At 36.2% G+C, this 27625-nt stretch overlaps 1 protein-coding gene across 1 annotated transcript; it reads left to right on the top strand.

The window, feature by feature from the left end:
* SRP72 (signal recognition particle 72) lies at positions 1 to 27069 on the top strand. Its single transcript, XM_027544566.1, has 19 exons — positions 1 to 133; positions 1969 to 2089; positions 4079 to 4202; positions 5492 to 5635; positions 5715 to 5826; positions 7564 to 7595; positions 8863 to 8987; positions 9077 to 9134; positions 13504 to 13635; positions 14499 to 14627; positions 15553 to 15625; positions 17170 to 17234; positions 18397 to 18492; positions 19362 to 19465; positions 19604 to 19681; positions 20482 to 20619; positions 22812 to 22849; positions 24168 to 24327; positions 25032 to 27069. The coding sequence occupies exons 1-19, from the start codon at positions 25 to 27 to the stop codon at positions 25207 to 25209; spliced, it is 2016 nt and encodes a 671-aa protein (XP_027400367.1). The 5' UTR covers positions 1 to 24; the 3' UTR covers positions 25210 to 27069.
* Positions 27070 to 27625: the final 556 nt, after the last annotated feature.

Consider the following 27625-nt stretch of genomic DNA (forward strand, 5'->3'; position numbering starts at 1 on the left):
AGGTCGGCTCTCCTCTCCTCCAAGATGGCGAGCGGCGGCAGTGGGGGGGTTTCGGTGCCTGCGCTTTGGAGTGAAGTGAACCGTTATGGCCAGAACGGTGACTTCACGCGCGCTCTCAAAACCGTCAACAAGAGTAAGTGTCCGGGTAGCGCCAGGCGGGTAGGAGGATGCAGCCCCCTTGCGACGCGCGCGACCGTCTCCGAGCAGATGCGGGGAGGGGAGACCCCAGCCGCCCGCTAGGGCCGGAACGTCCAGCCGGCGGGGGTCGCCGTCCATTTGTTCAACCCAACCAGCTCTGGGTCCTGGATGGCTTAGAGCCACGTGTACTTCCCTCTTTAGCTCCCCCCCTCGAGAAGCGAGGGAGGGATTTAAAGAGACCGTAGCTCCCAATGTCTTCTGTAAACAGTTTTTACTTTACTCCGTTGATTTCACGCCTTATTTCGCAAATACTCCACGTTGCCTCCTTTTCGCTTTCCTTGTAGTGGAGTGATCAAGACAATATTGCTAAGGGAGCTTTTTCTTTTGGGCCGCAGCGCGGGGGAGGAACCTGCCTGGGACACGTAATTTGGAAGCTAGTGCTGACGAAGTGGAAGCTGTACAGACTCAGGGTAGAGGAAAGGGCTGGATCTGGATGTTAGGCCTGTCATTCCCACAGATAGCATCCCTCCAGCGTCCTAGACAAGAAAATGTGTGCGTGAAAGCACTAACATTTGAAATAATGTTGCAAAAAGGAAAGGTGTATTCTGTTTTTTGTCCAGTAACTGCTCGTTTTTCGAGTAAACTGTCTTCGATGTGATGTTCAATTCATTATATTCTTTTATCATTTACTACCTGACTGTAATATAGCCATGCTTTTTAATGCTCTCTGTCGTGCTAAATTCTTTACTGAAGATATTGCCTGTATTTGTTCGGTTTGGAAATGTAATTACCTGGACAGGGTTTGACTGTTCAAAGCAGTAATAACACACAAGGTATTTCTGTAACATACAAGTATGGATTTTCAATAATCTATTGCTGAGTTAACGTGAAAAGAAGTGATTATGCCCACAGTGCACTTTTTGTGATTTCACACATTGAGGGAAATAGCTACTAATGAGTATTATTTGATTCTTAAACTTGTTTTGAATTAACTTTGGCCTTTGGCTAGACCTGCAACCAGTATTAATCAGCACTGTAGTATTTTGCAGGCATTCTTTAATCAGCAAGGGCTGTCAGTTTGTTCTCCAGTATATATTTTCTTAATTGATAGAAATACTCTGATTCTTAGACTGAGAGTTGAATTCCTATAGTTGCCCAAAAGCAGGAGGAGTGATCCTAGTCGTTTTGACACTGAACAGCTCTTTAGCATTGACACTTGGCCATCTGACTTCTTCCTTGTATTTCTGGTTTAGTTATATTAGCCGAAAAGGGAAATTTTGAATGGTGTTTGGAAATATTGCCAGCAAAATAAATTGTATATTTTACAGTGTACAAACAATTTATTTATACAGAATATTCTCATGTAATTTTCTTAATAACCTTGTAAAATAGGTAATGCTTTCATACTCATTTTGCAACCAGAAACTTGACATTTGGCAGTCAAATGACTTGCCCAAGACTTCAAGGCAGTTAGTGACAAACTTATAATCAAACCTGTCATTTGCTGCTAAGTTCTGTGTGAATTTTTTCTTTCCCTATGAAGTAATGAAATATGTAGGATATAGCATGTGTCCCAAGATGAAAAAGCAATAGAAAATAGCTTCATTCTTTATTTCACTGTACTTTTTTTTACATGCATCTTGAGAAGCTATCTCACTGGAAAGGCTAACTAGCTCTCCTTATTGTCACTTCTTAACTTAAAGATCAGCCATTTAAAAAATATTTTGACCAATCATTTCTGCTGCACTAAAATTGGTGTTGTAGCTTCCTTAGGTGGAAATGTGCAAAGCAAATGGATTTAAAACTTGCTTCCCTAAAATTGCTCTCTAGTACTGCAGATCAACAAAGATGACGTTACTGCCCTGCACTGTAAAGTGGTGTGCCTTATCCAGAACGGAAGTTTCAAGGAAGCCTTGAATGTCATCAACACTCACACCAAAGTGTTTGCCAAGTAAGTGATTTAATTAGTTGTTTGTGCACGTTTACCACAGCTATAACCATTTCCATGTTTTCCCCCCATTATTCAGTGATTTTTTTACCTTTTTCCTTCCTTTCCTCTTTCTTCCTCTTGCTTCCCAGTGTTGTTTCTGAAACTGGAAGGAGCAATAGTAACCTCTGTTCTGTCATGCCTTAAGGAGCCTTTTCTTTACACCTATCTTCCCTTTGAAGGGAAGGGAAGAAGAAGGGAAACTCTGGAGGGGCATGGGCCATAAATAAGAGTCACAAGAGTTCTTGAAGGATGTAGGGAGAGCCATTCAGCAGAAGTTTAATTTGAAAAAAGGGTTGGGGGACAGAGGAGGGCAGAACACACAGGGTAGGGATGTGTAAGGCAAGGTCTCTAGGATGGTTTGGCAGTCTTAGACTGACCTCTGTGCCTGTCTCCTTTGAGAACTGTTTAGGTGAGTATGATATTAGGCCAAGATCTTTCAGAGTTCTTCAGCAGTCTTTAGAATATATAGTAGTTTTTAATTTATTACTGTTTATTATTATTTTGGGGTTGCGCCGGATCTTTGTTGCTGTGCAAGCGTTCTCTGGTTGCAGCCAGCAGTGACTACTCTGTTGCAGTGTGTGGGCTTTTCCTCGTGGTGGCTTCTCTTTTTGCAGAGGACAGGTTGTAGGCACACAGACTTCGGTAGTTGCAGCGTGCAGGCTCCAGGATGTGCAGGCTTCCGTAGTTGCAGCGCGTGTGGGGTCTTAGTTACAGGACTTGGGATCGATGAAACCTGTGTCCTCCTGCATTGGCAGGTGGATTCGTATGCACTGTACCACCAGGGAAATCCAGCAGTGTTTTATTGTTACTTCATTTTTCATTTCATGAAATGTGAACTTAAATTCTGAATTGTTACTGTAATTTCATTTTTCTTTAGTTATGCCTAAGCCCCAAATGAAATGTGTATTGAAATGAAGGTTGTATCATATTTATTCTTTAATGTTTATAAGGTACACAACAGTGTATTGTATACTTCCTTTTGTATAAGAAAAGGATATAAGAATTTCTATGTGTATTTTTTTGTATTTGCAAAGACAAACACTTGATGCAGAAGCAATAAATAAAAATAGTCACTTGTAGGAGGTAAGGGGAACACAGTAGATTTGAATAACAGTGGAAGTAAAACCTTTCAGTGTATACCTTTTTGGTTTTTTACTGGGGCCAACTGCATGTATTACAGATTAAAAAAATTTTTTTAGATTTTACTAAAAATAAAAGTGTTATCAAAGGAAGCCCCAATAAAAGGTATACTGTTTTCCTCTAATAAACATGTTTATACTAAAATTCAGTGTTTTGATTTTGGGTGATTTTGTGCGGGGGGGACGTTTTCATATAGTTTTTTGTTAAGTCTAGTGAGTAAAGGATATTGCCATCTGCTTGATATTGGTTTTTTCTGCATAGATTATGGTTGAAACTTCCAAAAGAGTTTCACGTGTGACATTCATGTAGATGAATTCTTAAGTCGATGTGCATAAGGAGTGTTTTTTGTAGTTGTGTGTTTACCAGTTTGGTTACAAGTGCTGTGCTTTTTTAAGATTTCTAGTTACTTTTTCTTTGCTAATTATTCTTTAACAAGTTAAAACAGCATGTTATGGCTTATTATTTGATTAATAGATTTAAGAAACTTGTATAACACATTTAAAACAATTTTGAGATTGTCTTTATATCTAAAACAGTTTTTAGCTAATTCAGAATTTCATTCTTATGTATTTGTTTCAAAAGGCCAGTAATTCTAGTAAGTATCCATGAAAACAAGAGAGCCTAGGGTAATGAATGTAGTATTTTCTATCACTTTTGAGCTATCTGATTTTAGACAAGTCACTAGTGTTTGTCATCTTATTAATGATTAAATAACTTAATATTATCAAGCGTGCTTAGAGCAGTATCTGGCTTATAGTGGGTGCTCTGCAGTGTTAGCTAATAATCACATATTGGTTTTTCCTTTTTCAGTAACTCTCTTTCCTTTGAGAAGGCATACTGTGAGTATAGGCTGAACAGAATTGAGAATGCCTTGAAGACAATAGAAAGTGCCAGCCAGCAGACAGACAAACTAAAGGAGCTTTATGGACAAGTGGTAATTATTGCTTTAAAATCCCTGTTTGACGGTCATCCTAAGTGAGATTCTGCCTAGACCAGGGAGTGGGGATGAGGAACCCCAGCCCATCCTGATGCTCCATTAAACCATTAAACTTGCCACCAAACCAATTCAGCATATTCCCTCTTCTTGATCTTCATATGAGCAACTGCATGTATAGTGTTCTATGAACAAATGACTTCCTCCAGGTAGTTGGGAAATTAAGAACTATCCTATGAAATTTGAACTTTGTAGTTGGAAAGATGAAGGCCAGTAAGTTTATATACTATAGTTTTGAAGTAGTCTTTATAGTTTTTAACTGGTATTTTATTCTAAGTGTAAAATGAAGAAAATCATGATGAATAAGAATTTGGATGAATTCAGATGGTTCATGAAATCTCTGGAAATACCTTATTTTCAAAGAGTTTTGAGACATACAAATAAGCCTATAGGGTTATTTATGATAAGAAAACAGAAATGTTATACTAGAACTAGCAAAACCCTCTTAAATTTTTTTAAAATGTCAGTTTTGGGCAAATATATTGAATTATATATTGTCCCTAAAAGGTAGTGTTAGTTTAACAAAGAAAAATTTGGCCATGTTTATGGGTTATAGGCCCATAAAACACTTTTCATGTAAGCTGGGTTAGTTTAGGGTGAATGCCTGCATTTTGGTATTGATAAAGGGTACCTGTCTTTGCATACATGGTAGACGAATTGACCCAGAGTGGCAGTTCTCACTGCCCTTTGAGAACAACTTGAATGGAATAAGCAAGAATTATGTTGTATACACTTGACACTACCCAATACAATAGTTGGTTTCTGGGAAAGGGAAATGAACATCAAGTATAATGAACCCCTGGAAATAGTAAGCCCTTGTGTTGACATCTAATTTTGTTCCTATTTACTAGGGCTTAGTAATCTTCTGGGAAATTTTTTTTTAATTGTTGAGTCAGACTTAGGTAGCAAGGTTGATTTCTGCGGAATGATTTTCTTTTACAACCCACTTAGACACTTACCTAACCTCAAGATGGGAGTTGATACAATGGCTTTTCTCACTGAATCATGCCTACAAATATGCAGTATAGTAGAGATTGATTGCAAGTAACTTTTGGGAAGTATTAGCATGCAGAACTAATTGAAAAATTGTAAAGGAAAAACAGTTAATTTCCCACATTATGTTGAGTTAGGTTTCTTATATAACAGTTCCAAAAAGGATTTATACAGGGTTAAGGATATAACACAATACTTGTCTTCTCTGATTTTTGATATGCTATTTATCTCTTCAGTTATACCGGTTAGAACGCTATGATGAATGCCTGGCTGTATATAGAGATCTTGTCCGAAACTCCCAAGATGATTATGATGAGGAGAGAAAAACAAATCTTTCAGCAGTTGTTGCAGCTCAAAGCAACTGGGAAAAAGTGGTTCCAGTGAGTATCTCTGTATATGCATACAGCCATGAAACATTGTTCCTGTCTGGTGTTTGACTGGTGTTTTGCTCTCTGGCAGGAGAACTTGGGTCTCCAAGAAGGCACGCATGAGCTGTGCTACAATACTGCGTGTGCTCTCATAGGACAAGGCCAGCTGAGCCAGGCGATGAGAATTCTGCAAAAAGCTGAAGGTTGGACACTTGTTAAAATTATATGTAAACATAACATGCATATAACTTTGCAAAGTATTTCCAAAACCTACATTTGGTTTCTGGGATGTTTTTAAGTGGAAATTATTGATGCAGTGGAAATTTCTCAGAATCCATCTAGCCCTTCACTTGGTATCCTGACTGTGTCTCTCTCTTGGTTTCTTACCCTTAAACCAGTCTATTTGTCCATATTCAAGTTTGTTTTGTCCATACTCAAAACTTAAATTTGAGTAGTAGGTTTTGGAACAAGTTGCTGTGAATTTTAAATGCAAGTTAACAGAGTTAATAAACTCTGTTATATGTTAATATGTTAATAAACTCTGGTAAATGTTATAATTATTATTGGTATTAAGTACACAAGTACAGTAACAGTATGATGTGCCTGTGTGTGTGCCTGAGTATACACTACATTTGTGCATTGATAACACTATTCAAGCACATTTTCACTCCACTTAGTATGTTTCCCTATACAGTACCTATATACCTGAAAGCTGTTACTAGAAAAAGAAAATAATTTATTAGAGAACTTAATGACTGGTCTCAACTCCTGAAATATTTCAACTTGCTTCTGCATACGTATTCCTTGGAAGCTATGAAAGTGATGTTGTAGAACTGCAGTGAATGATAGGAAGGAAAAAAAGATGAAATAGGGTCTGGTTTATTAATGCTGCTGCTGCTGCTGCTAAGTCACTTCAGTCGTGTCTGACTCTGTGCGACCCCACAGAAGGCAGCCCACCAGGCTTTCCCGTCCCTGGGATTCTCCAGGCAAGAACACTGGAGTGGGATGCCATTTCCTTCTCCAATGCATGAAAGTGAAAAGTGAAAGTGAAGTCATGCTGGTTTATTAATACTGATGGTTAAAATAAGGGCCAAGGTTAGAGCACCATGAGGTGAAAACTGTGTGTAAAAATTACGATTTCTGGATCATACCTAGCATTGAAGTGGTATGGAGGACACCCTCATACGTAGTTTGAGGTTTGAATATAAAAGTAGTAGAGGCTTTGCAGTGGGCAGTTTGAGGCAGTGTAGCAGATTTTGAAATTTGCATACCCTTTGATCTAAGAATTTCATTTCTAGAAATTTAAGGAAAAACTGGATACATTCATATGTATGTATGAATGTTCATAAGAACAAAAATTAAGAAACATGCGTTTCAGTCCTCTATTAGAGGACTAGCTAGTTTCTTTATAACCATAGAATAGATTACCATATTCATGTTAAAAATATTAACAATATTCATGTTAAAAATAATAATGTAGATATATCTGTGTTATAAAGATGTCCATAGTATGTTAATGGGGGAAGGGAGGTTTCAAAATAGTAGAATATCCCACTTTCATTTAAAAATGCAACTGTGCATTTACATTAAAAAAAATAACTGAAATGCTAAAGAGTAGTTACTTCTGGGTGGCAGAAGTATTGTCTTTACACTTTTCTATAACTGATTTTTTGCAGTCAACCTTTGTTACATTTATAGATTTTTAATTCCGTTAAAAAAATTTTAACAGGGATTACAAGTGAAAGAAAATGCCAAAGAGCAAGAATAATCAAGGATTGATATTTATGTAATATGTCTGATGTTAATGATAAATCTCAAATTTGCTTGTTATCAAAATTATCTTAAATCTTCTGCCTAAGAATTTTGTTTTTGCTAGTTGGAACATGAAAGAAATGAGAGTTACCCAGCAGTGTTAATTTTAAAAACATTTTTTCCTATAGATCTCTGCCGCCGTTCATTTTCAGAAGACTCTGTAAGTATGCCACTGTGGTTAAGCCCAGATATTATACTGTAGCTAATATAAATTTGTAGTAGACTTCTTTGTAGTATTTATTGACTTTTTGAAATGATGCTGATTCATTAAATAGGAATCACAGAAACCCTCTGGGATCTTACTTGATGGAATAAGATCAACAAAAACCCTTATTTGATGGAATCTCTTAGAGTGATAAATTATAATACAAAAATTTTATATGCCTTATGCATTTCATTTTAAATTCATATAAATGTAAATTCATTCTCCTGTTTTAGATGTAGGGCTCAAGTCTTTGAGTAAGGATCTATTCATGGGAATTCCATGCATATTTCTTACAGAATTCTACCCTCAGATCTCCAGGGGTTTTTTAAAGTGTAATAGTATTTTAAAGATAGTCGTGAATTACTTTCACTACCAAATCGTTTTTTCACTGATCTCTTACTGTTTTCTTGCTCATACCTAATTAGATAGTAATTTTCTTTAGGAACTTACCTTTGTCAAATATTTCTGAACATTTAGCATAGTTAATCATTGAAGCCAGTCTCTTTTTCTCATTCATAGTTCGTGTCTTACTATAATACTTAAGTTTTATAATTTTCTTATCAAACACAATGGCATAATGGGATTGGAAACAAACTGACACTCCTGGTGAACATATTCTTACCAGGTGAGAGTAGGAATGCCAAATATGGCAAAAAAGAGCAGCCTCTTAGCCTTGAGGATTCACTGTGTGTGGGCATCAGTCAGCTTCTCCAAAGGAATGGAAAATATAGATTCGTCTGGCATATCAGTTAAGAGACTTGCTACTTTAATTACAGAATTAGTTTCAGCTCTTGAAGTTCTTTACAAGTGATAATTCCTAGTTAAAATTTTGTAATCTTTGGATTAGAATTATATTAGAATTAAGAGTAAAGCATTCTGAAAATGTGTTTCTATGAGAAAATTGTTTTCAGAATTCAGGGGTATTGTTATAAAACCTTAAACATGCGTGCTAGATTTTACTGTTTTTTAATTCTTAGGTTTTAAAGAAGAAATGATCAATGAATAGTATTCCTGAACTTGTTACCATGTTCTTCCAGAATCTTTCTTCTTGCCATTCTCATTTAAGCTTCCCTGTTTTGATGGCAATTCCTAAATTAAAAAAAACTGACTCTATAGGAAAATTCCTGAAAATTATATATTTTCTTTCTGTTTATATAGTCTTTTGAATATGTGGATCAATTTGGAGAACTTATGGGGAAAATAATTTTCTTTTTTTGCTTAGGATGGGACTGAAGAAGACCCCCAGGCAGAACTGGCCATCATTCATGGGCAGATGGCCTATATTCTGCAGCTTCAGGGTCGTACAGAGGAGGCTTTGCAACTTTACAACCAGATAATAAAATTAAAGTGAGTTATAAAAATGAAGTGTCTTTTATAGGGGATAAGGTTTCTTTTTAAAGGTCTGTTCCTTTTTAACTGTTACTTTTTGTTCACAGACCAACAGATGTGGCATTGCTAGCTGTGATTGCAAATAACATCATTACAATTAACAAGGTATGGACTATCCATGGTTTCCCTACACTTATATCTTAACACTAGAAGCATATTACCTCTGCCTTGTTCTAGGATAGATTTTTCCATGACAAAGTCCAGTTGCAGCAAAATCACAATGAGTGAGTGAGTGAAAGTCGCTCAGTCATGTCCTGCTCTTTGCGACCTCATGGACTGTGCAGTCCATGGAATTTTCCAGGCCAGAATACTGGAGTGGGTAGCCTTTCCCTTCTCCAGGGGATCTTCCCAATGCAGGGATAGAACCCAGGTCTCCTGCATTGCAGGTGGATTCTTTACCAGTTGAGCCACAAGGGAAGCCCAGGAATACTGGAGTGGGTAGCCTATCCCTTCTCCAGTGGATCTTCCCGACCCAGGAATTGAACTGGGATCTCCTGCATTGCAGGTGGATTCTTTACCAACTGAGCTATCTGGGAAGCCCAAAAATCACAGTGGAGAGTGTTATTTAACTCTCATAATGATTCTGCAAGGTGTGTTCAAATAATAGAACTATTTTGTAGCTTTATACACTGGACTTTAAAATCTTACCTTTTTCCCATTATTTATTAGAATTATCATATTCTATATGGTTATATTATTATGTTAATATAACTATAATAATATTTCCCATTATCATTATATGGAGAATATTTGTTAGAGAAGTAAATTGTTTAGACTTTGATTTCTTCATCTAGTAAGTCTGAATGCAAGTTTTCTGTTTATAGTTTTTGTCTTTCCAGTGGTTTCTGTTTTGAGGGAGAAGAGCCATGGGCAGGTTTTCTCTGTCTCCATCGCCCTCCTCAATCCAAGCCCTGAGTAAAATATTACAAGCATGTATATAAACAGTCCTAATGAGTACTGTGTGAGTCAGAATAAACACCTTTTGGAACATTGTTTTAATGAGAAGATATTTCAAGTTCAGATTTGAAATTCAAGTCAATAGAAAATTAGAAAAGTAACAGTTGGTTTCTTTTGGTAGGCTGTGTGATTTTCCAAGCACCAGCTTATTTCATCCTCACAGTTACCTTTTTAGGTGACAGTACTTGTCTCCAATTTATAGAAGTATAATCTGAGGCTAAAAGGAGTTAAATGATTTGTATAAGATCACAGCCAATAAGAGGTAGAACTTGGATTCAGATTCTAGTCTCTGACTCCAAAGTGCTCTCCTTCTAGCCATGTATGGTATCTCTCACCTCATTTGGCAGAGATTCAGAGGGTTCACATATGTGGGATAGTGGCACTGAAAGGTAATAATTACAGGGTGTTGCAGGCCATTGTCATGGTGTAGGTTTCCAGAAATTGATGCTGGCATTTGATTTTTAGTAGCAAGATCTACCTGCTTATGTTCATGAACAATTTAAAATGCTAGTGAGGACAAATTGTTTTTAACTGATTTATAAATAGTGGGGAAGAGTGTATGTGAAATACTAAATACCTCAATCTATTAGATTAGTGTAAAAGTAATTACAGTTTCAGACTCTGAATTTTAAATCCTTGTAACTAGGCTCAAACACATCTTGATTAATAGGAACCATTACAGTCAACACATTCTTGCCATCAAGAAATAAGTTTGTTTATTCCTATAGCATAAAAATTCATGCTTTGGGATTTGTTTAATTCTTGGAAAACATTTTCTTCATCTTGCTTGCTGGTTGTGGAAGTGTTTTCCTGCAAAAAGTGGTCGAGATTCTTGAAGAAGTGGTAGTCAGCTGGTAAGAGGTCAGATGAATATGATGGATGAGGCAAAACTTTGTAGCCCAGTTCGTTCAACTTTTGAAGCATTGTTTATACAATGTGTGGTCAGGCATTAACAGAGAATTGAGCCCTTCCTGTTGACCAATGCTGGCTGCAGGCGTTGCAGATTTCTGTGCATCTCATCAGTTTGCTGAGCATACTTCTCAGATGTAATGGTTTCACTTGGATTCAGAGAGCTGTGGTGGATCAGACCAGAAGCAAATCACCAAACAGTGACTATAACCCTTTTTTGGGTGTAAGTTTGACTTTGGGAAGTGCTTGATGCTTCTTGGTCCAGCCACTGAGCTGGTCATTGCTGGTTGTTGTATAAAATCCACTTTTCGTTATATGTCACAGTCCAATCGAGAAATAGTTCGTTGTTGTGTAGAATAATAAAATAATACTTCAAAGCAACGAATTTTTTGACTTTCAGTCAGCTCATGAGGCCCCCACTTATTGAGCTTTTCCACCTTTCCAATTTGCTTCAAATGCCAAATAACCATAGAATGGTTGGCATTGAGTTCTTGGGCAACGTCTCGTGCAGTTGTAAGTGCATCAGCTTCAATGATCCTCTCAGTTGGTCATTGTCAACTTCCAATGGCCGGCCACTGTGCTCCTCATCTTCAAGGCTCTTGTCTCCTTTGCAAAACTTCTTGAACCACCACTGCAGTGGATGTTTATTAGTGGTTCCTGGGCCAAATGCGTTGTTCCTGTAGTGAGTTGTCTCTGCTGCTTTATGACTCAATTTGAACTTGAATAAGAAAATTACTCAAATTTGCTTTTTGTCTACCATCATTTCCATAGTCTAAAGTACATATGAAATAAACAGCAAGTAATAATTCATAGTAAAAACTATAAAGCAAGAAATGTGCATTAAAATGATATATAACATAACTGCATTTATTTAAGAGTGTATTCAGTATCAGATAGCAAAGTTCAATAATACAAAACCAAAATTACTTTTGCACCAACCTAATAAATATATTTATATACTGAATTTTTCTTCAGTCAACATTTCTGAATTTTTCTTCAGTATATTGCTGAATCCATTCGGTTCAGTTCAATTGCTCAGTCGTGTCCGACTCTTTGTGACCCCATGAACTGCAGCACGCCAGGCCTCCCTGTCCATCACCAACTCCCAGAGTCCACCCAAACCCATGTCCATCGAGTCGATGATGCCATCCAGCCATCTCATCCTCTGTTGTCCCCTTCTCCTCCTGCCCCCAATCCCTCCCAGTATCAGGATCTTTTCAAATGAGTCAGCTCTTCGCATGAGATGGCCAAAGTATTGGAGTTTCAGCTTCAAAATCAGTCCTTCAATGAACACCCAGGGCTGATCTCTTTTAGGATGGACTGGTTGGATCTCCTTGCAGTCCAAGGGACACTCAAGAGTCTTCTCCAACACCACAGTTCAAAAGCATCAATTCTTCGGCACTGAGCTTTCTTTTATAGTCCAACTCTCACATCCATACATGACCACTGGAAAAACCATAGCTTTGACTAGATGGACCTTTGTTGACAGAGTAATGTCTCTGCTTTTTAATATGCTGAATCCATTAGGTAATGCAAAATAAATATGAAACATGGTCTTAATCATTATGTAGCATTAAAAATCTCATTCTAGTTTTGAAAAAAATTGTGCACATTTAAATTTCTAGTCAGATACTTTGTAACTGTGGTGTTTGGTGAGAAAAAAGATCTCTGAGTTGGCTAATTTGAGCAGAGCCCTGAAGGAGGGATATGAATTGAAGGTTAAGCATTTCCCATGCCTAAGCATATGCAAATAACTTCTGAGGGGACAGTGAGAGCAAAAGATACATACACACTTGCTAGTTTCAAAAAAGTTTAGATTTATTGATGATCAAGTTGTGGGAGTCCTCAGAAAATATAAAATTTTATTAAGTGCCATGATGGCAAAGTTTAAGAGAAATCTGGCAGTGGCATGCATGGTGAATTTAAGTATTAAAATAGTGAGATAAGAGTACCAACTAAAAATATAGTTTTCTTAAGGATTTATATTGTTCTTACTGTATGTTTAAAATAATTTCACATTGGATTGAAGCTTCACACTCAATAAGTAAAATTTATTTTAGATTTCTTCTTTGCCTCCTTTTAGTCTTTAGTAGAAAACCTGGTTTTAAAAGCACAGTGGTAACACATATTTGCAAATAAATATTTAACAAAGCTAGATTGCTATGCTAGTAGACACTCAGATGTCTGGTTGTCCTCCTCAGGGTGCAGCATGACTTAGTCCCTCCCATTCTTACTCCATTCCATTTGTTTATGTATGACAGTATGTCAAAGAGGAGTAAGTTACATTACTCATTGGTCATCTAAATTCTTAAGATTGTAGAATTTACAAATTTAGGTATCTTTGATTTTTAGTCCTGATTTTCACTGTAAGATTTGTGTAGTCCCTCTGTACTTTTAATCAAAAAGCTAAAAATAGGCCATTAATAGTGGAAAGATAAAACCAAGAACCCAAGCCAAATGTGTATGCATCATAGTAGCATAGGCACCCCAACCAGGTATATTATCTTCCAAGCTCTCTTGTTGTGTTAACGTAAAATAAGGCCTTGGAGTGTTGAAAGAGTTGAAGTCTAAGATTGTTGCTAATGATGAGTGATCTTTTCTTTGTCAGGACCAAAATGTCTTTGACTCCAAGAAGAAAGTGAAATTAACCAATGCAGAAGGAGTGGAGTTTAAGCTTTCTAAGAAACAACTGCAAGCTATAGAATTTAACAAAGCTTTACTTGCTATGTACACAAATCAGGTAGGTAACAGAGCTCTGGTCCCCCTGACTAAACATTTTGGAGTATGGTACATGATCCATAATGGGTGTATCAGTCCAGTCTGTATTTTCATTTTTTGTCTTTAATTCATGCATACTTCAGAATGTCGTGTATCATAGATTTTAACTGTTAAATAAGTAATTTGCCCAATTCTTTGTAAAGGTGTGCAGTTGGTGGCTTCTAAGAAGAAAACACTGTTCACAGCTGTAAATGAGATAATTTTCTCATTACCTTATTTCTAATTGCTCTAAATTAAGGAAAAAATCAAAGGTGCTGGTCATGAGTATAGATTTAAGAGCCATCTTTCATTATAGTTTGTGCATAATCACCTCAAGCTATAAATGAGGTCGATTCTAAATCTCATGTGTGTAAATTCTAATTAAGTTATGATTTCGTACTCTTCTGGAGCAGGAGTTTTCAGTGGGCTGAGAGGCAGTAACGTTTTCATTATTTAGAACTGAGTCATATTCTTCTTAAATACTTTAGCAAGAAATACCTGTACATTTTGTTGCTTTGAAGCAAAGGGTGACACTTGATATGTGTGTGTGTTTAAACAAAATTCTGGAATTTAAGCATCCAAATGAATATTTAGGACTTATTTTTCCTAAATGCTTTCAGAACCTGTAGTTTATATTCAGTAAATGGAAATCTGTTTTTTTTTATAAGAAAAAATTGAGGCTACTATAAAGTACTCTCTCGACCTAAGCGGTTCTTCATCTACGATTTTGTTTCAACTGATTTCCTTCCACCTCCCCTATGCTTCTTTTCCCTTTGGTCATTCACTTAATGTTTGATTTAATTGACCAGCTTATGGTGGGGTGGGGTGTGAAATACTGTTTTTTAGGCAGAACAGTGTCGCAAAATATCTGCCAGTTTACAGTCGCAAAGTCCTGAGCGTCTCCTTCCTGTGTTGATCCAAGCTGCCCAGCTCTGCCGTGAAAAGCAGCATACAAAAGCAATAGAGCTGCTTCAGGTAAAACAATTTTGAGTTTTTCATGAGATGTCAGATGGCTGCAGCCTTGTTTCATTTTCATTATGTTATAATAATGTAAGCCTTATAAATTTCATGGGAAAATGAGTAAGTATTGATAATATACCACTAGATACATGCCAGAGTGTCACTTCAATTAATTCTTTGGCTGCAGCTTTCTTTATGTAAGTTTGCATTAGTAAATGTTTGCCATAAACTCTGAAGAATATTTTTTATTTGCAGATCAATTTAACAGTAGTTAATGATTTGTTAATGGAGAAGGAAATGGCAACCCACTCCAGTATTCTTGCCTGGAGAATCCCATGGACAAAGCCTGGTGGGCTACAGTCCATGGGGTCGCAAAGAGTCGGACACAACTGAGCGACTAACACATACACGCACACAATGGTCTGTTTTAGATTTAAAATACCAATAATGTATTCTCTTAATTAAAGTCCCAATCCAAAACATCAATTACAGAAATACTGACTTGATTTTTAATTAACCAGAATGAAGTGCTAAATCACATTGAATTTCCTGAGAGTAGAGACCACACTGGAAAATTGGACAGTGTAAAATTAGGACCATCTTCAGGGGAAATGTTGCTGAACAGGGATAAGGAGTTAAGAGTCATAATTTTTTAATTTTTTTTTAGTATCTTAAAAAAAAAATCTGCATAGTAATCTTAATTATTATTTTTCTGCTGGTGACTTCTTGGAAACTTGATGATATTTCACTTACTTAATAATTTTGAAGCCAAGTGGGTATCGAATAAAATTTTTTCAAATTTAAACATTTGTTCTGAAACAAGAAATTTAATATTCGAAAGCTAGATTTAAAATTTAACAAGGCTGAAATAAGCGGTTAGAATATGTACACTTAGTTGTGTAAATTAAATGTGATTTCCCCCTCCCCCCCAACTATTTAGGACTATTCAGATCAGCATCCAGAAAACGCTGCTGAAATTAAGCTGACCATGGCACAGCTGAAAATTTCCCAAGGTAGTCATGATTATTTCATCATGATCAAAATAATCATGTTAAGGGAAATATATGGTTGGAATGATTCTGAAGTATTTGTAGACTATGTGATTTTTTAAAATTTTAGCATCATAGTGAAGCATAATGTTCCAAATACGAAGCTAGATTGTACGAGCTCCAACAGATGTAGTAGTGAGTTTAGTAGGCCTTTTCTTGGGTTACTTCCTAAATTGTTAGAATGTTTCTCAAACTATGCCTTGAAAGTCTGTAGAAGCACAGAATTCATCTGTTCTATACTTAAATTTCCTGGATATGTATGTCTTGTGTCGAAATGCTTATGTCTATCACGTGGTAGTGTTTGCGTGAAATAAGTGTGACTTTACATCCTAGTTTTCAAAATTTCTTATTTAGTCCTTTATTCTTCTTTTAAACTTTATAACCCATATCTTTGGTAGAAAAGAGGCAAAGAAGTTTAATGAGAACTTAACATTTTTGAATCTTAAAAGAAAACTAGTAGTTTTTTTGTTTATGATTTTGAACCAATGTTGAGTGAGTGTCTAGAGCTGTGTTGTCTCTATTTGGTAGCCACTATCCATGTTTAAGTTTAAATTAAAATTAGACAAAGTTTAAAATTCAATTCCTCAGTTGTGTTGACCACATTTCATAAGTTCTGTACCCACATGTGGCTGGTTGGACTGCACAGATGGAGGCTGTTTCCATCATCACAGAAAGTTCTGGCAGACTGCTGTCAGACAGCTCTGGTGTCGGCCATAAATCAGGAGGTGTATTCTCAAGGCGGGGATGATTGGTTTGGTGGGAGCAGAGCATTGAAAATTTTTTTAGATATTATGATGGCTAGAATGAAAATTTCATGGGTAGAAGGGAGGGGAGTTGGCAATTAGGGGAAAAAAATGTCTAAAAAGGCTTCTTAGTAGGGTAATAATAATGAAAAGCAGGTTGAGACCAGCTTCCCTTTTCTCAAATTTCTTATCTTAATGTTTTGTTTCTTTTTCCTTTTCCCACCTCTCTTTTTTCTTTGTCTTGCTTTCCCCTTTAATCTTTTCTCACCCAGTTTTCAGTTTATTTTTGTAAAGATAATTTATCATACTAATTACTGAGAGTGAATGTGTCATGGTTTTTGTTTTGTGGAAAGTTTAACTTACTGAGATTTGCAATGAATAGAAAACTAGCGTTGCAACATTGTAAGACTACTGTCCATTGTGCTCATTCCTACAGTAACAGTTTCAAGGCCTTTAAGGAAGGACTCCTACCTTTAAGTTACCCTCTGAAAAGAGAGAAATAGAATTCAACAGGCTGAGAGTTGGGAGACTTTTCAGATAGCAGTTCTGTCATTAACTTTGTGGGCATGAGCAAAGTATGTTGTTTCTTTAGGATTTAATTTCCTTCGTTGGCAAACTGAGTAAATATTGATAGAATACATTATTTCCAAGGCTCCAAAGCTTGAGTATTTAGAGATGTTCTAAAATATGACTTTTAAATTTTCTTTCTTTTTCCATGAGATGCTTTCTTCAGTGTGATGCCGATTTTGTTTTTGTTCTCTTAAGGTAATATTTCCAAAGCATGTTTGATATTGAGAAGCATAGACGAATTAAAGCATAAACCAGGCATGGTGAGTTTATAACTAAAATATTTTAAGACTGAAAAAGTAATGGCATTAATACAAGTTCACAGGTATATCTGATATTTCTTTGTTTTACCTTTAGTTTCTGCCTTTTTTATATATATTCATAATATAGAAGTACTTAAAATAATAGCTTTCTGGTATAAATTTAATTTCATTTTATGCTCTGCTTTGCATTGATTTATTATTAAATCAAATGTGTCAGGAACTATTTAGGCCTTGTATTACCACTGAAAGCCAGCCTTAAATAATCTAAGACCATATATAGGGAATTTCTTAGCCTATTATTTTATCATGTCTTCTTTTATTTAGTTCTCTGATGATTCAAGCATCACAGGTTTAGATCACTAGTATAGCTGTGAACACATCTGTTTCACAGTAAAGACTAATTCTATAGTGGTGGTATGTGCATTTATTGTACAGGGACTGTGTCATTCTCCAGCACAGCTTGTTTACAGATGGCACTCAGTAAATGTATAACAGTATTATAGTATTTTCTCTTGAAGATTCTTACTTTAAGACTGGACTGTGATTATGTTAGAATCAAATATAATATGTGGCTGAAAATAATCTAATATCTGCAGGATATTTTGTTTCTGTTATCTTTTTTTCTAATTAGTCTGGCCAGAGGTTTATTGACTTTTCCCAGTGATCCAGCTTTTTGTTTCTGCTTCCTTTTTGTCCTCGTCTCCTATTGCTGCTTCCCCTTTCACTCCACTCCAGCTTCACAAGCCTCCTTGCTGTCCCTCCAGCACACTAGGCAAGCTTTCACTGGTTTTATATGGCTTATCATGGGAGTTTAACCATGCTAGTGTGTTTATTTCCACGATCATGTCTTGAATGTCTTGGCAATGTCTTATACTATATAAACTAATTTTCTAAGTGCTTGTTATCAACTTCTGTATTTACCTTGTTGTGGACTGGTAACAAACCATTTGTCAACTAGCCTTAGAGGAGGTATTTTTTTTTATAGGTAACCACCTTTGTATTTGGAAAGCCCCATTGTTCTTGATGTTTCTAGTTATGTGCTAGCAATTTTTACGATGGATTGGGTACTCGCAGACTTTCTTTAATGTTACTCGTTTTCAAAAAGTGTATTCTGAGAGAGACAGAGGAATTCTGTTGACTCATTTATACCTTTGGCTGGTAGGTGTCTGCATTAGTGACGATGTACAGCCATGAGGAAGATATTGACAGTGCCATTGAAGTCTTTACACAAGCCATCCAGTGGTATCAAAACCATCAGGTAAATAAATGGAGTAAAATGTTACGAGGGTACATTTTTGCATAAGAATAAAAAGCTGTAGTAATGATTTCCTACTTAAGGCAAATTGAAACATTTCAACTCACTGTTTAAAAAGTGGAATGCTATTAGGCTATCATTCAGTTTTTAAGAATACCAGGTCCAAATAAAGTTATTAGAAGTAAGAAATGGCTGCAAAATAAATTCTTTTTTAAAAAGCCCAGTTATATTTTCTGAAACTCCTTTCTGAGTGTATGTATGTGTGTTTGTGTCTGTAAACTCAAGAAATAAGAATAGTAATTGTACATGACTGCATATAAGAGAGCTCATCTTTAGTGGCTCTCTAGAGTAGAGCCACTAAAGTAGAGCCCATGGATGGTAGTATTGATAGAACAGCAGTATATGGAATGATTGTGTATCTCTAATAGGAACATCTTTGTTTTTTCCAGTATGGGTCTCTGGATAGGCAGTATCTAACTTATACACACAGGTGTACATACACATAGGTGATATGAATACTGTTAACACTGTTAGGAGTGAAGAGAGATCAGTGTTCTAGGAAGTATTATGTTAAATTAATGTTTGAGAACTATAGTGAAAAACTTGTAAGATTTGATTATGCAGTAATACTTCTAGTTGTAGACAAGACAGTTTAGATGGAGATAGATTGTATCCCAAATTCTTAAATTGGTCTTCACTTGTACTAATTATCTGTCCCACTGTGTGTATGTGTGTTATTTTGTGCACTCAATAAAACTTAAGATGAGAAATCTAATGGGTAGGTCCATTTTAAAGATCTAGTGAATAAAACTTCATTGACTTGCTAGATATGTAGCTTAAACTTTTTTTTTCTTTCTTTATTGAACCTATAGCCCAAATCTACTGCTCATTTGTCCTTGATAAGGGAAGCTGCAAACTTCAAACTCAAATATGGGCGGAAGAAGGAGGCAATTAGTGACCTAGAACAGCTATGGAAGTAAGCTTTGAAGGGTGGAAGTGTAGAAATCCAAGTTTTATTGCTCTTATTTGACATGTGGGAGTTACTTTGCTTGTTTATATTACTTTCTCCAGTTTTATAGACTGTTTAATGACTTTTTCTTATTTCTTCTTTTAGACAAAATCCGAAAGATATTCACACCCTGGCGCAGCTTATTTCTGCTTACTCACTTGTAGATCCTGAGAAGGCAAAAGCGTATCCTTTTGATTGTCCCAGACCTCTCTCAAGTAGAGCACTAGATCTCTTCCTTTACCTGTTTTGACCAGGGTCTTTTTGTTATAAATTTCAACAAACAAAACCCCTCCTCTAACTAGTAAAAACAAAACTGAGAATTTATTGATCACTGTGCCCTAAAAATACAGTAATATTCAAATGGGATACAGTTTGATTCATAAGCAAAAATGCAGTCAGCAAGATGCAGCTTATATCACTCCAGGTTTAAGTAAAGTAGGAAAAAAATAAGAAAAAGCATATTTTATTGGGTGGTTGCATATGATTCTGAGGTATCATTCTGATTAATGCTCTTAGGTCACTTGCCCATCTCAGTTACTGATGTAAGAGGATTTAGTGCCCTGATTGGCTAAGTTTGGACCATGTGTGTTACTCCAGTATGGGTGTGATCCCAAAAGCAATGTGGGATGGTGGATGCTAACCAGCCCCAAGCCTAAACCTTCGCAGTGAGCAGATCTGTTTTATAAGCATGATAACTGTTTTGGAATAGAGTTTTTATTAAGCCTCTACTTTGAAGTACATTGCCAAGTTACGAAATAAATGATTATGACTCCTTTCCCAAGTTCTCCTTTCACAATATAGTATCTATAATTGACCTTATGATCTGTTGACTTGTTATTCTATAGAAGACTTAATATTTTTTTGATGAAGGGAACCCAAAAAAAAAGACTGTTTTCCTACTGGCCATAGATACATGGGCAAAATATAAATGTGTGTGTGTATATATATATTGTCTTCCTGAACAAATTCTTGTTCTGTCGTAGTCTTAGTAAACACTTGCCCTCATCGGATAGTATGTCTCTAAAAGTAGATGTTGAGGCTCTTGAAAATTCTCCTGGTGCTACATACGTTCGGAAGAAGGGTGGAAAAGTTACTGGAGACAATCAACCAAAGGAGCAAGGGTAATGTGTTTTATTATAATATTCACTAATGCCAACTTTAAGTTATATAAGGGATGAAAAAATGCATTCTTATAAAAATTCCATGTGAATAAAGTTAAAGTCCCTTTTGTTTCTTTTCTCCTTTGCTGTGCCCAGCTTTTTGTCCTTGTTACCCATCTGCCTTCCCCACCTAGCATTTTACCTCTAGTACTAATTTAGTGTGTTTCCATCCAGATCTTTTTCTTTGTGTTTACACATGAAACTGATCTTGGAATACTTTTCTTAGATTGGATTCTTTTCTGTTTTTTTATAGAAATGGGATTATATTGTATTTAACTGTTTTTGAACTTTCTTTAATAAATCTTAGAGATTTTTCCATATTCTCAATGTAGACATATTTTATTCTTTTTGTGCATAGTACTGGGGCTTCCTGGTGGCTCAGATGGTAAAGAATTTGCCTGCAATGCAGGAGAACCAGGTTCAGTCCTTGGGTTGGGATGATCCCCTGAAGAAGGGGATGGCTACACACTCCAGTATTCTTGCCTGGAGAATTCCATGGACAGAGGAGCCTGGCAGGTCACAAAGAGTCAGACATGACTGAGCGACTAACACATGCATAATGGTCCATAGGCTAGATGTGCCCAACTTAACATTTATCTACCTGTGGATTATTGATGTATATTTAGTACATCATTTAGAATTCGAAACCAAAGTTCAGATGAGATTTATTTTGCTGATTTGGAGGAAGCATTAGCCAGCTTCAGTAACTTATAAGAAGTCAAATTCTGATTCTTTACTTGTTCACATACATTGTCATCTCAAAAATAGCAGAGGCCTACTAAATAAAATGTTCCCTTAAGATTCTGTTTTTGACAGGATAAATAGAGAATGGAAGAGATACACCACTTTCCTGATTTTGTGACTTTCATAAATTTTCAGTCTTTTCTCTTTTGAATGACTTAAAATATAATTTTTCGTAACTTAAAAAAATATGTATCAGCAACAGTATATGATTGACCTCATTATGAGCCCTGTATTTGTTCCTTTTTAACTTAAAAGTTAAATAAGGAATTGGCGTCTCAGTGATAATATTGTTTCAAATTTCATTGAATCATTGTCCCAATTTCATGCCTTATCAAAAACTCTAAAATAATAAATTCAAACCAGATCTTGGGGGATTTTCATATAATGCCTATTTAAATATTTTCAGGGTTTTTTTTTGTTTTTTCTTTTTCAAAACAGGGCTGGTAATTAGTAAGAACATACAGTTCTTTTCTAATCCTTTAATCTTTGTCTTTTCCCTTAGACAGTTACTAAGATGTTCATTGACTCAGTTTCAGCACAGTATTTACATTAGGCATTATTAATACTTTTTTTTTATTTATGTTGACTTTTTGATACAAAGGATTAATTTCTTTTGAAGTTATATTGTGTTGCTGACAGAAAATAAATCATTGTCCTTGCCCTGAAAAGAACTTCAATCTAGAAGAAAGAAATAAGCAGCAGTTGAAAACAAAGGTTGCATGTGCTATCATTGTGCAGGCATAGAGCAGTACACCAGAGGAAATAGTCAGTCCTTCCTGGGAACAATGGGAGTTTAAGAAAGGCTTCATGGAGGAGTTGACTGTGTTGACTCTAGAGGAAGATGAAGATGAGATAGGCAGAATGTGAGCAACAGCAAAGAAGTAAGAAATGCAGAGACTCTTTGGGAAATCGCAGATATGGTTGTGGAATTTGTAGAGAGACAAATCCCTGTCTGCCCTTTTCCCACCCAAGGCCACAGCTAATGTTAACTTACCTTGCATATCCTCCCAGAAATATTCTTGGCCTGTATGATACTTGTGCATATTCTTCTGGCAAAGATTTTAGATTACCTATTTACTAGTTTTGCCAAATATAAAGTGATTTGCCACAGAACTGTAGATTTTTGTGCTTGTACAAATTTCTTTCTACATAGATTTAATATGTGCTAGTGTAAATTGTATCTCTTCTGTGAAAACAGTTGTCACCCATTTTCTAAAGCACCTTCCAAAAACTACAGTATTTGAAGCTTGATTAAATTTAACCTGAATAAATATCCAAACTGTTCATTAGCTTTGGTGTAGTGACACCAAAACTTCTTCATGATAAAGTACCTAGCTCAGTCTTTTGCACATGCTTAATGCTCTGTAATTATTTTATCACAGTGATAATGATTTTTTTTCTCTTTGTAGACAGGGAGATTTGAAAAAAAAGAAGAAAAAAAAGAAGGGTAAGGCTTTTTTTTATCTTTAGATTTCTTTCTATAAAACGCTTAAGCTTAGCCTTACATAGAAATCTTCAGACATAAATTTGTCCTCTCGTATCTTTGAAACTGAGTTTTGACTTGACTGTGGCTAACATTTATTTTAAATTTCTAACTTTAAAGAGTCCAGTTCTGAAGTTTGCCTGAATTCAAATTGTTGTTCTAGTAACATTGCTCTTTTGCTGTGACTGTGAACAGGTTCTTAACGTACCTTCCTGAGTTTTTCATTAGTAAGATGAAATACCTCATAGGATTAAATAAGATACTGCATATAAAAAGCTCTTAGAACAGTGCCTGACACACAGTAAGCTCTTACACAGTAGAATGCCTTTGGCTACAAGTACCGTAGCACTCCATCAAACTGGTGTAAGGAAATTGACTGTTTATGAAACCGACAGTGTAGAGGAAGGTTAGCATTGAGGTTGGTTTCTCCTCTACTGTACATAAAACTGAATCCCATTAGAGTAATCAGATGTTTATTGGAATCAGGGCCACATTCTTGTTATCCAGAAGGACAAAGGGAGCCTCCCTGAATTTAGCAAGTCTTTCCCGTTAACCTGACTGGGGCAACATAGGTCCGTGTCCGGCCTTAATACTGCCAATTAAATTGCTTTATAAGGACTGTACCAGTATGTACCAGTATACACCTTCTGCCAGTATTGTTTGTTTCCCACAGTCTCACCAACACTGGATATTCTTCTTAGAATATCTTATCCTTTAAAATTTTTTTTTTTTTTGGCTGTACTGCACAGCCTATGGGATCTCAGTCAGTTCCCTGAACATGACCCAGGCCATGGCTGTGAAAGCCCAGAGTCCTAACCATACCAGGGAACTCCTGTGTCCTTTTTATTTTTAATCAGTGAGGTCAAGCATCTTTTCACATGGTTAATGACTTTTATTTCTCCAGGCTTACTCTAATTACAGCTATGCCCATTTTCTATATATGATTTACCTATTGATTATCAAAAACTAATTCTATATTAAGAATATTAATTCAGTTACATGGTATTCAAATGTTTCTTTTGAAAAGTATCTTTTACTAAATGAGAATTAAAATTTTTTTATACAGACACAACTATGAAATATTATTAGGGCTTCTGAATTTTGTGTTACGCTTAGAAATAAGGCCTCTTCTGCTACTAGATTATATAAATAAAACTTTTCTCAGATAAATCTATTTCAGTTTTAATGTTTAGTCCCAAATTTGGGCACAGTGTTTAAACAAACTGTCTCGAAAGCATTATGCACAGATCTGTCATTTCTTTATCAATTAATTGTTACACAGGAAAACTGCCTAAGAATTATGACCCAAAAGTGACCCCAGATCCAGAAAGATGGTTACCAATGCGTGAACGTTCCTACTACCGAGGAAGAAAGAAGGGTAAAAAGAAGGATCAGATTGGGAAAGGGACCCAGGGAGCAACTGCAGGAGCTTCCTCTGAACTGTAAGTCACTGTTCCTCAGTTGAGCATAGGTTGCTTCTTTCTGAGATTGACTCAAAGTCATTAGTAAGAAATTTATAAAATATATTTTCAGTATGAGAGTTATAGTCCAATAGCCTTTAATAAATGTTTTGTAATATGGTTATGTAAAGGAAAGAAAATGGGTTGTTTCTGGTTTGGTTGTAAATACTAGAATTGTAGGATTGTATTGCAAATATTGGGATTATAGTACCTTCAAAAAGAAATACACTAATTCAAGTAACTAAATATCTAGATAAACAAATAATTTGACTAGAAAGCAGAATTTAAAATGTTACTAAATGAGTTTATTTCTACATGGTAGGATTATAGACCATTAAAAGTTTTTTTTTTTTTCCCCCTAATCTTTCTAAAATTTGACATGTACCATCTATTACATTTTAAAATTAAAAAGCACTAAAAATTGTATTCAAGAAAAAAATGGACAGGGAATTGAGGAACACACCTTAAAAGAAAACGTGTGTGGGGTCTTCCCCCATGGTCCAGTGGTTAAGGCTCCACACTCCACTGCAGTGAGCACGGGCTCGGTCCCTGAGCAGGGAGGCGAGATCTCGCATGCCATGTGGCACAGCCAAAAGAAAAAGAAAATACGTATGGGAGATTGTGGGGGGTGGTTTCCTTTGTTGAATGTATGAATGACCAACACTTCCCTGATCTGATGATTTCAGGGATGCCAGTAAAACTGTGAGCAGCCCACCCACCTCGCCAAGACCTGGCAGTGCAGCCACAGCATCTACATCTACAAGTAATATCATACCCCCACGACACCAGAAACCCGCTGGGGCTCCAGCAACAAAAAAGAAACAGCAACAGAAAAAGAAGAAAGGTGGAAAAGGTGGCTGGTGATTAGAATATTTGTGTTTCAGGCTATTTTTTAACTAGCCTCAGTGACACAAGGAACATAAATAAAGGTAACACAGCAAGAAGCACAGAGCTGCTCCCTCTCCCCTCCCTACATTTTCATGAAATTATTTTGTTGTGCCTCAAACAGAAAAGCATCTTCCTTCAAACTCTGCCTAGTCAGACTTGGCCTACTTGTACCACCTTGCTTCGCACAGGTGAGGAGGACGCAGAACAGTTGGGCGTTTACCCACCTTGATATCCATTGCATCCTTTCTCTTTGTGTGCTGATCTGGTGGTATTTTCAGTTTCATAAACAAGGCATGTTATCCAACGTTTCCTAGGATATAAACAAAAACTACTTCTGTTTCAACTAGAGTCCAAAGATCCTTGTTCCTTCAAGTCCCATTTTATGTCTTAGGAAGCCTTAGGAGACTGAAAGTGGAGTCTTCTGAGCATTCCAAATATCTGCTTAGAAATAGCATGTAATAAAAGGGACCTTATTAATACACTGGTGTTTTCACTTCACTACATGAGTGGCCACAAGAAAACTAAATTAAATGTCTTGATTATTCATGAAATTCTGTCATGTGATACTGGAATATGGGCTACTAAATATATGTGGTAATGAAAAGTATGTGTATGTATATACATATATACACACAGATATAAAGTAGGACTTCTTTGTGCCCCCATGTCATTTTCAAATTATAACATTATGCTAATTTAGCACTATCGAAGATAGCAAGAGAATATGTTGCAAGAAGTTGACACTTAGACGCAGTGTTCTGAGGTCAGATGGATTTGGACCCTCTTGGTCAGAAAGATTTAAATGGCCCTTATCGAGCATGAACATTGACTTCCGACAGAGAGAGGCAATCAATGCCAGAGTTGAGGAGTCGGCAGTATTAAAGCTTAAAAGAACTGTTTGGCCCAATTAATAGATCTCAAATGACTCCTCTTTCTAGTTGCGGGGCATGACCATTCATTACCCTTCTCAAAGTAATGGAAGTCAGTCCATGATATCAGTGTCACTTTGTTCTTGCCTTGCTTACAGGTCACTTTCTTGAACAGGTGTGAGGCAGACACACTGGCATGCCTACCCAAGTTAGTGTTCATTTTATGCTGCCCAGGATAGCATTCGGTTTAGACTTACACGTATTTCTTGTGATCGTATTGCTCTGTCCTTGTTAATGAAATGCTGCTGTGTTTAAACATACCTGCTAAAACTTCACAGGGTTTTTTGAAAGTTTTTCCTCCTTTACCAGAGTAAGAAATGTGGTGCTGCCTTTCTGTTTAACATAATCTTTGGTGGCATCTAAACAAGAGACCCTCTTCTATGAATGATTTATTATGGCATTATACTTTTTGAGCTCTCAGAATAGTCTTTTGGTAAGAGTGACAGATATTTATTCCTTCTGAATATAAAGCCCACTACAAAAATAACTGTTAGTAAATTTATGATTTTAGGATTCTGTTAAATTTCTATAGTGAAGGATAATCAATTCTTAGGTTACAGAATTTTGGTGAAATTTATCCATCAATGAAAATTTTGACCCAAGGCACAACAAGAGAAATTTCCAGTTCTCTATTTAGTCATTGTAATTGCTAGTTGTTTTTATCATCAATCAGTACTAAGCAACTGAAACCTCAGTTCAAATAAATTGTCATTGTCAAATGAAGTGTAAACACCTATGTTAACTTCCTAGTAATTATTTCTTCTTTTGGACAGGTTTTTAACTCATGACATATATACTTTGTGTATGTGTGTGTGTGTGTGTGTGTGTGTGTGTACATTTATAAAAAACCAATATGGATACATCCATTCACTGTGGCACATTTTAAAATAAAAGAACCTAGCAGTGAGTATTGATTGGATTAAGATGTTTGGGGGTATTGGCATTTTGCAGAGGCATCCTGCTAGTACATATAAGAATTTTTTAAACTGAGCATCTGAAATTACCTCTTGCCCCTTCCTGCAAAACCAGAAAGTTAAACTAAGGTATTGAGAGAACAGAGTTTTCACTGAAAATTCATCATGTGGATACTTGTACATAACCAAATTGAAGAGTAAACATTTTTTAAGTTTTGGCTTTTGAGGAAAAAAAAGCTGACACCTTTATTGCCTTTGAAGAAGGGGATCACTTAAGGAGCTCTGTTGGGCAGGCTTCACGCTGCGCAAATGGTGCTGGCTTAGCGGATGGCACTTCCAAGAATACTTCGGAAACTACTAACCTTAAAAACAAGCTTTCTGAAACCTGTTCATTGGTTTCTTTTAAACCTGTTCAAAACTTGGATCTGATGAAGGAAAGTCGGCTTACCACATTAAGATAGTGTTTAGATTGTGGACCGTACTAAAGAATGCTGCTGCTGCTAAGTTGCATCAGTCCTTTCAGACTGTGCGACCCCATAGACGGCAGCC

This window comes from Bos indicus x Bos taurus, chromosome 6 (assembly GCF_003369695.1).
Source record: "Bos indicus x Bos taurus breed Angus x Brahman F1 hybrid chromosome 6, Bos_hybrid_MaternalHap_v2.0, whole genome shotgun sequence".
Taxonomy (NCBI): domain Eukaryota; kingdom Metazoa; phylum Chordata; class Mammalia; order Artiodactyla; family Bovidae; genus Bos; species Bos indicus x Bos taurus.

Bases quoted from the DNA above. Each gene is read 5' to 3' on its own strand.
- SRP72 (XM_027544566.1), top strand. From the start codon at position 25: ATGGCGAGCGGCGGCAGTGGGGGGGTTTCGGTGCCTGCGCTTTGGAGT. The intron at 13,636-14,498 runs GTAGGTAACAGA...ACTGTTTTTTAG, and splicing joins TTGCTATGTACACAAATCAG to GCAGAACAGTGTCGCAAAAT. The intron at 19,682-20,481 runs GTATCCTTTTGA...GTTCTGTCGTAG, and splicing joins GATCCTGAGAAGGCAAAAGC to TCTTAGTAAACACTTGCCCT.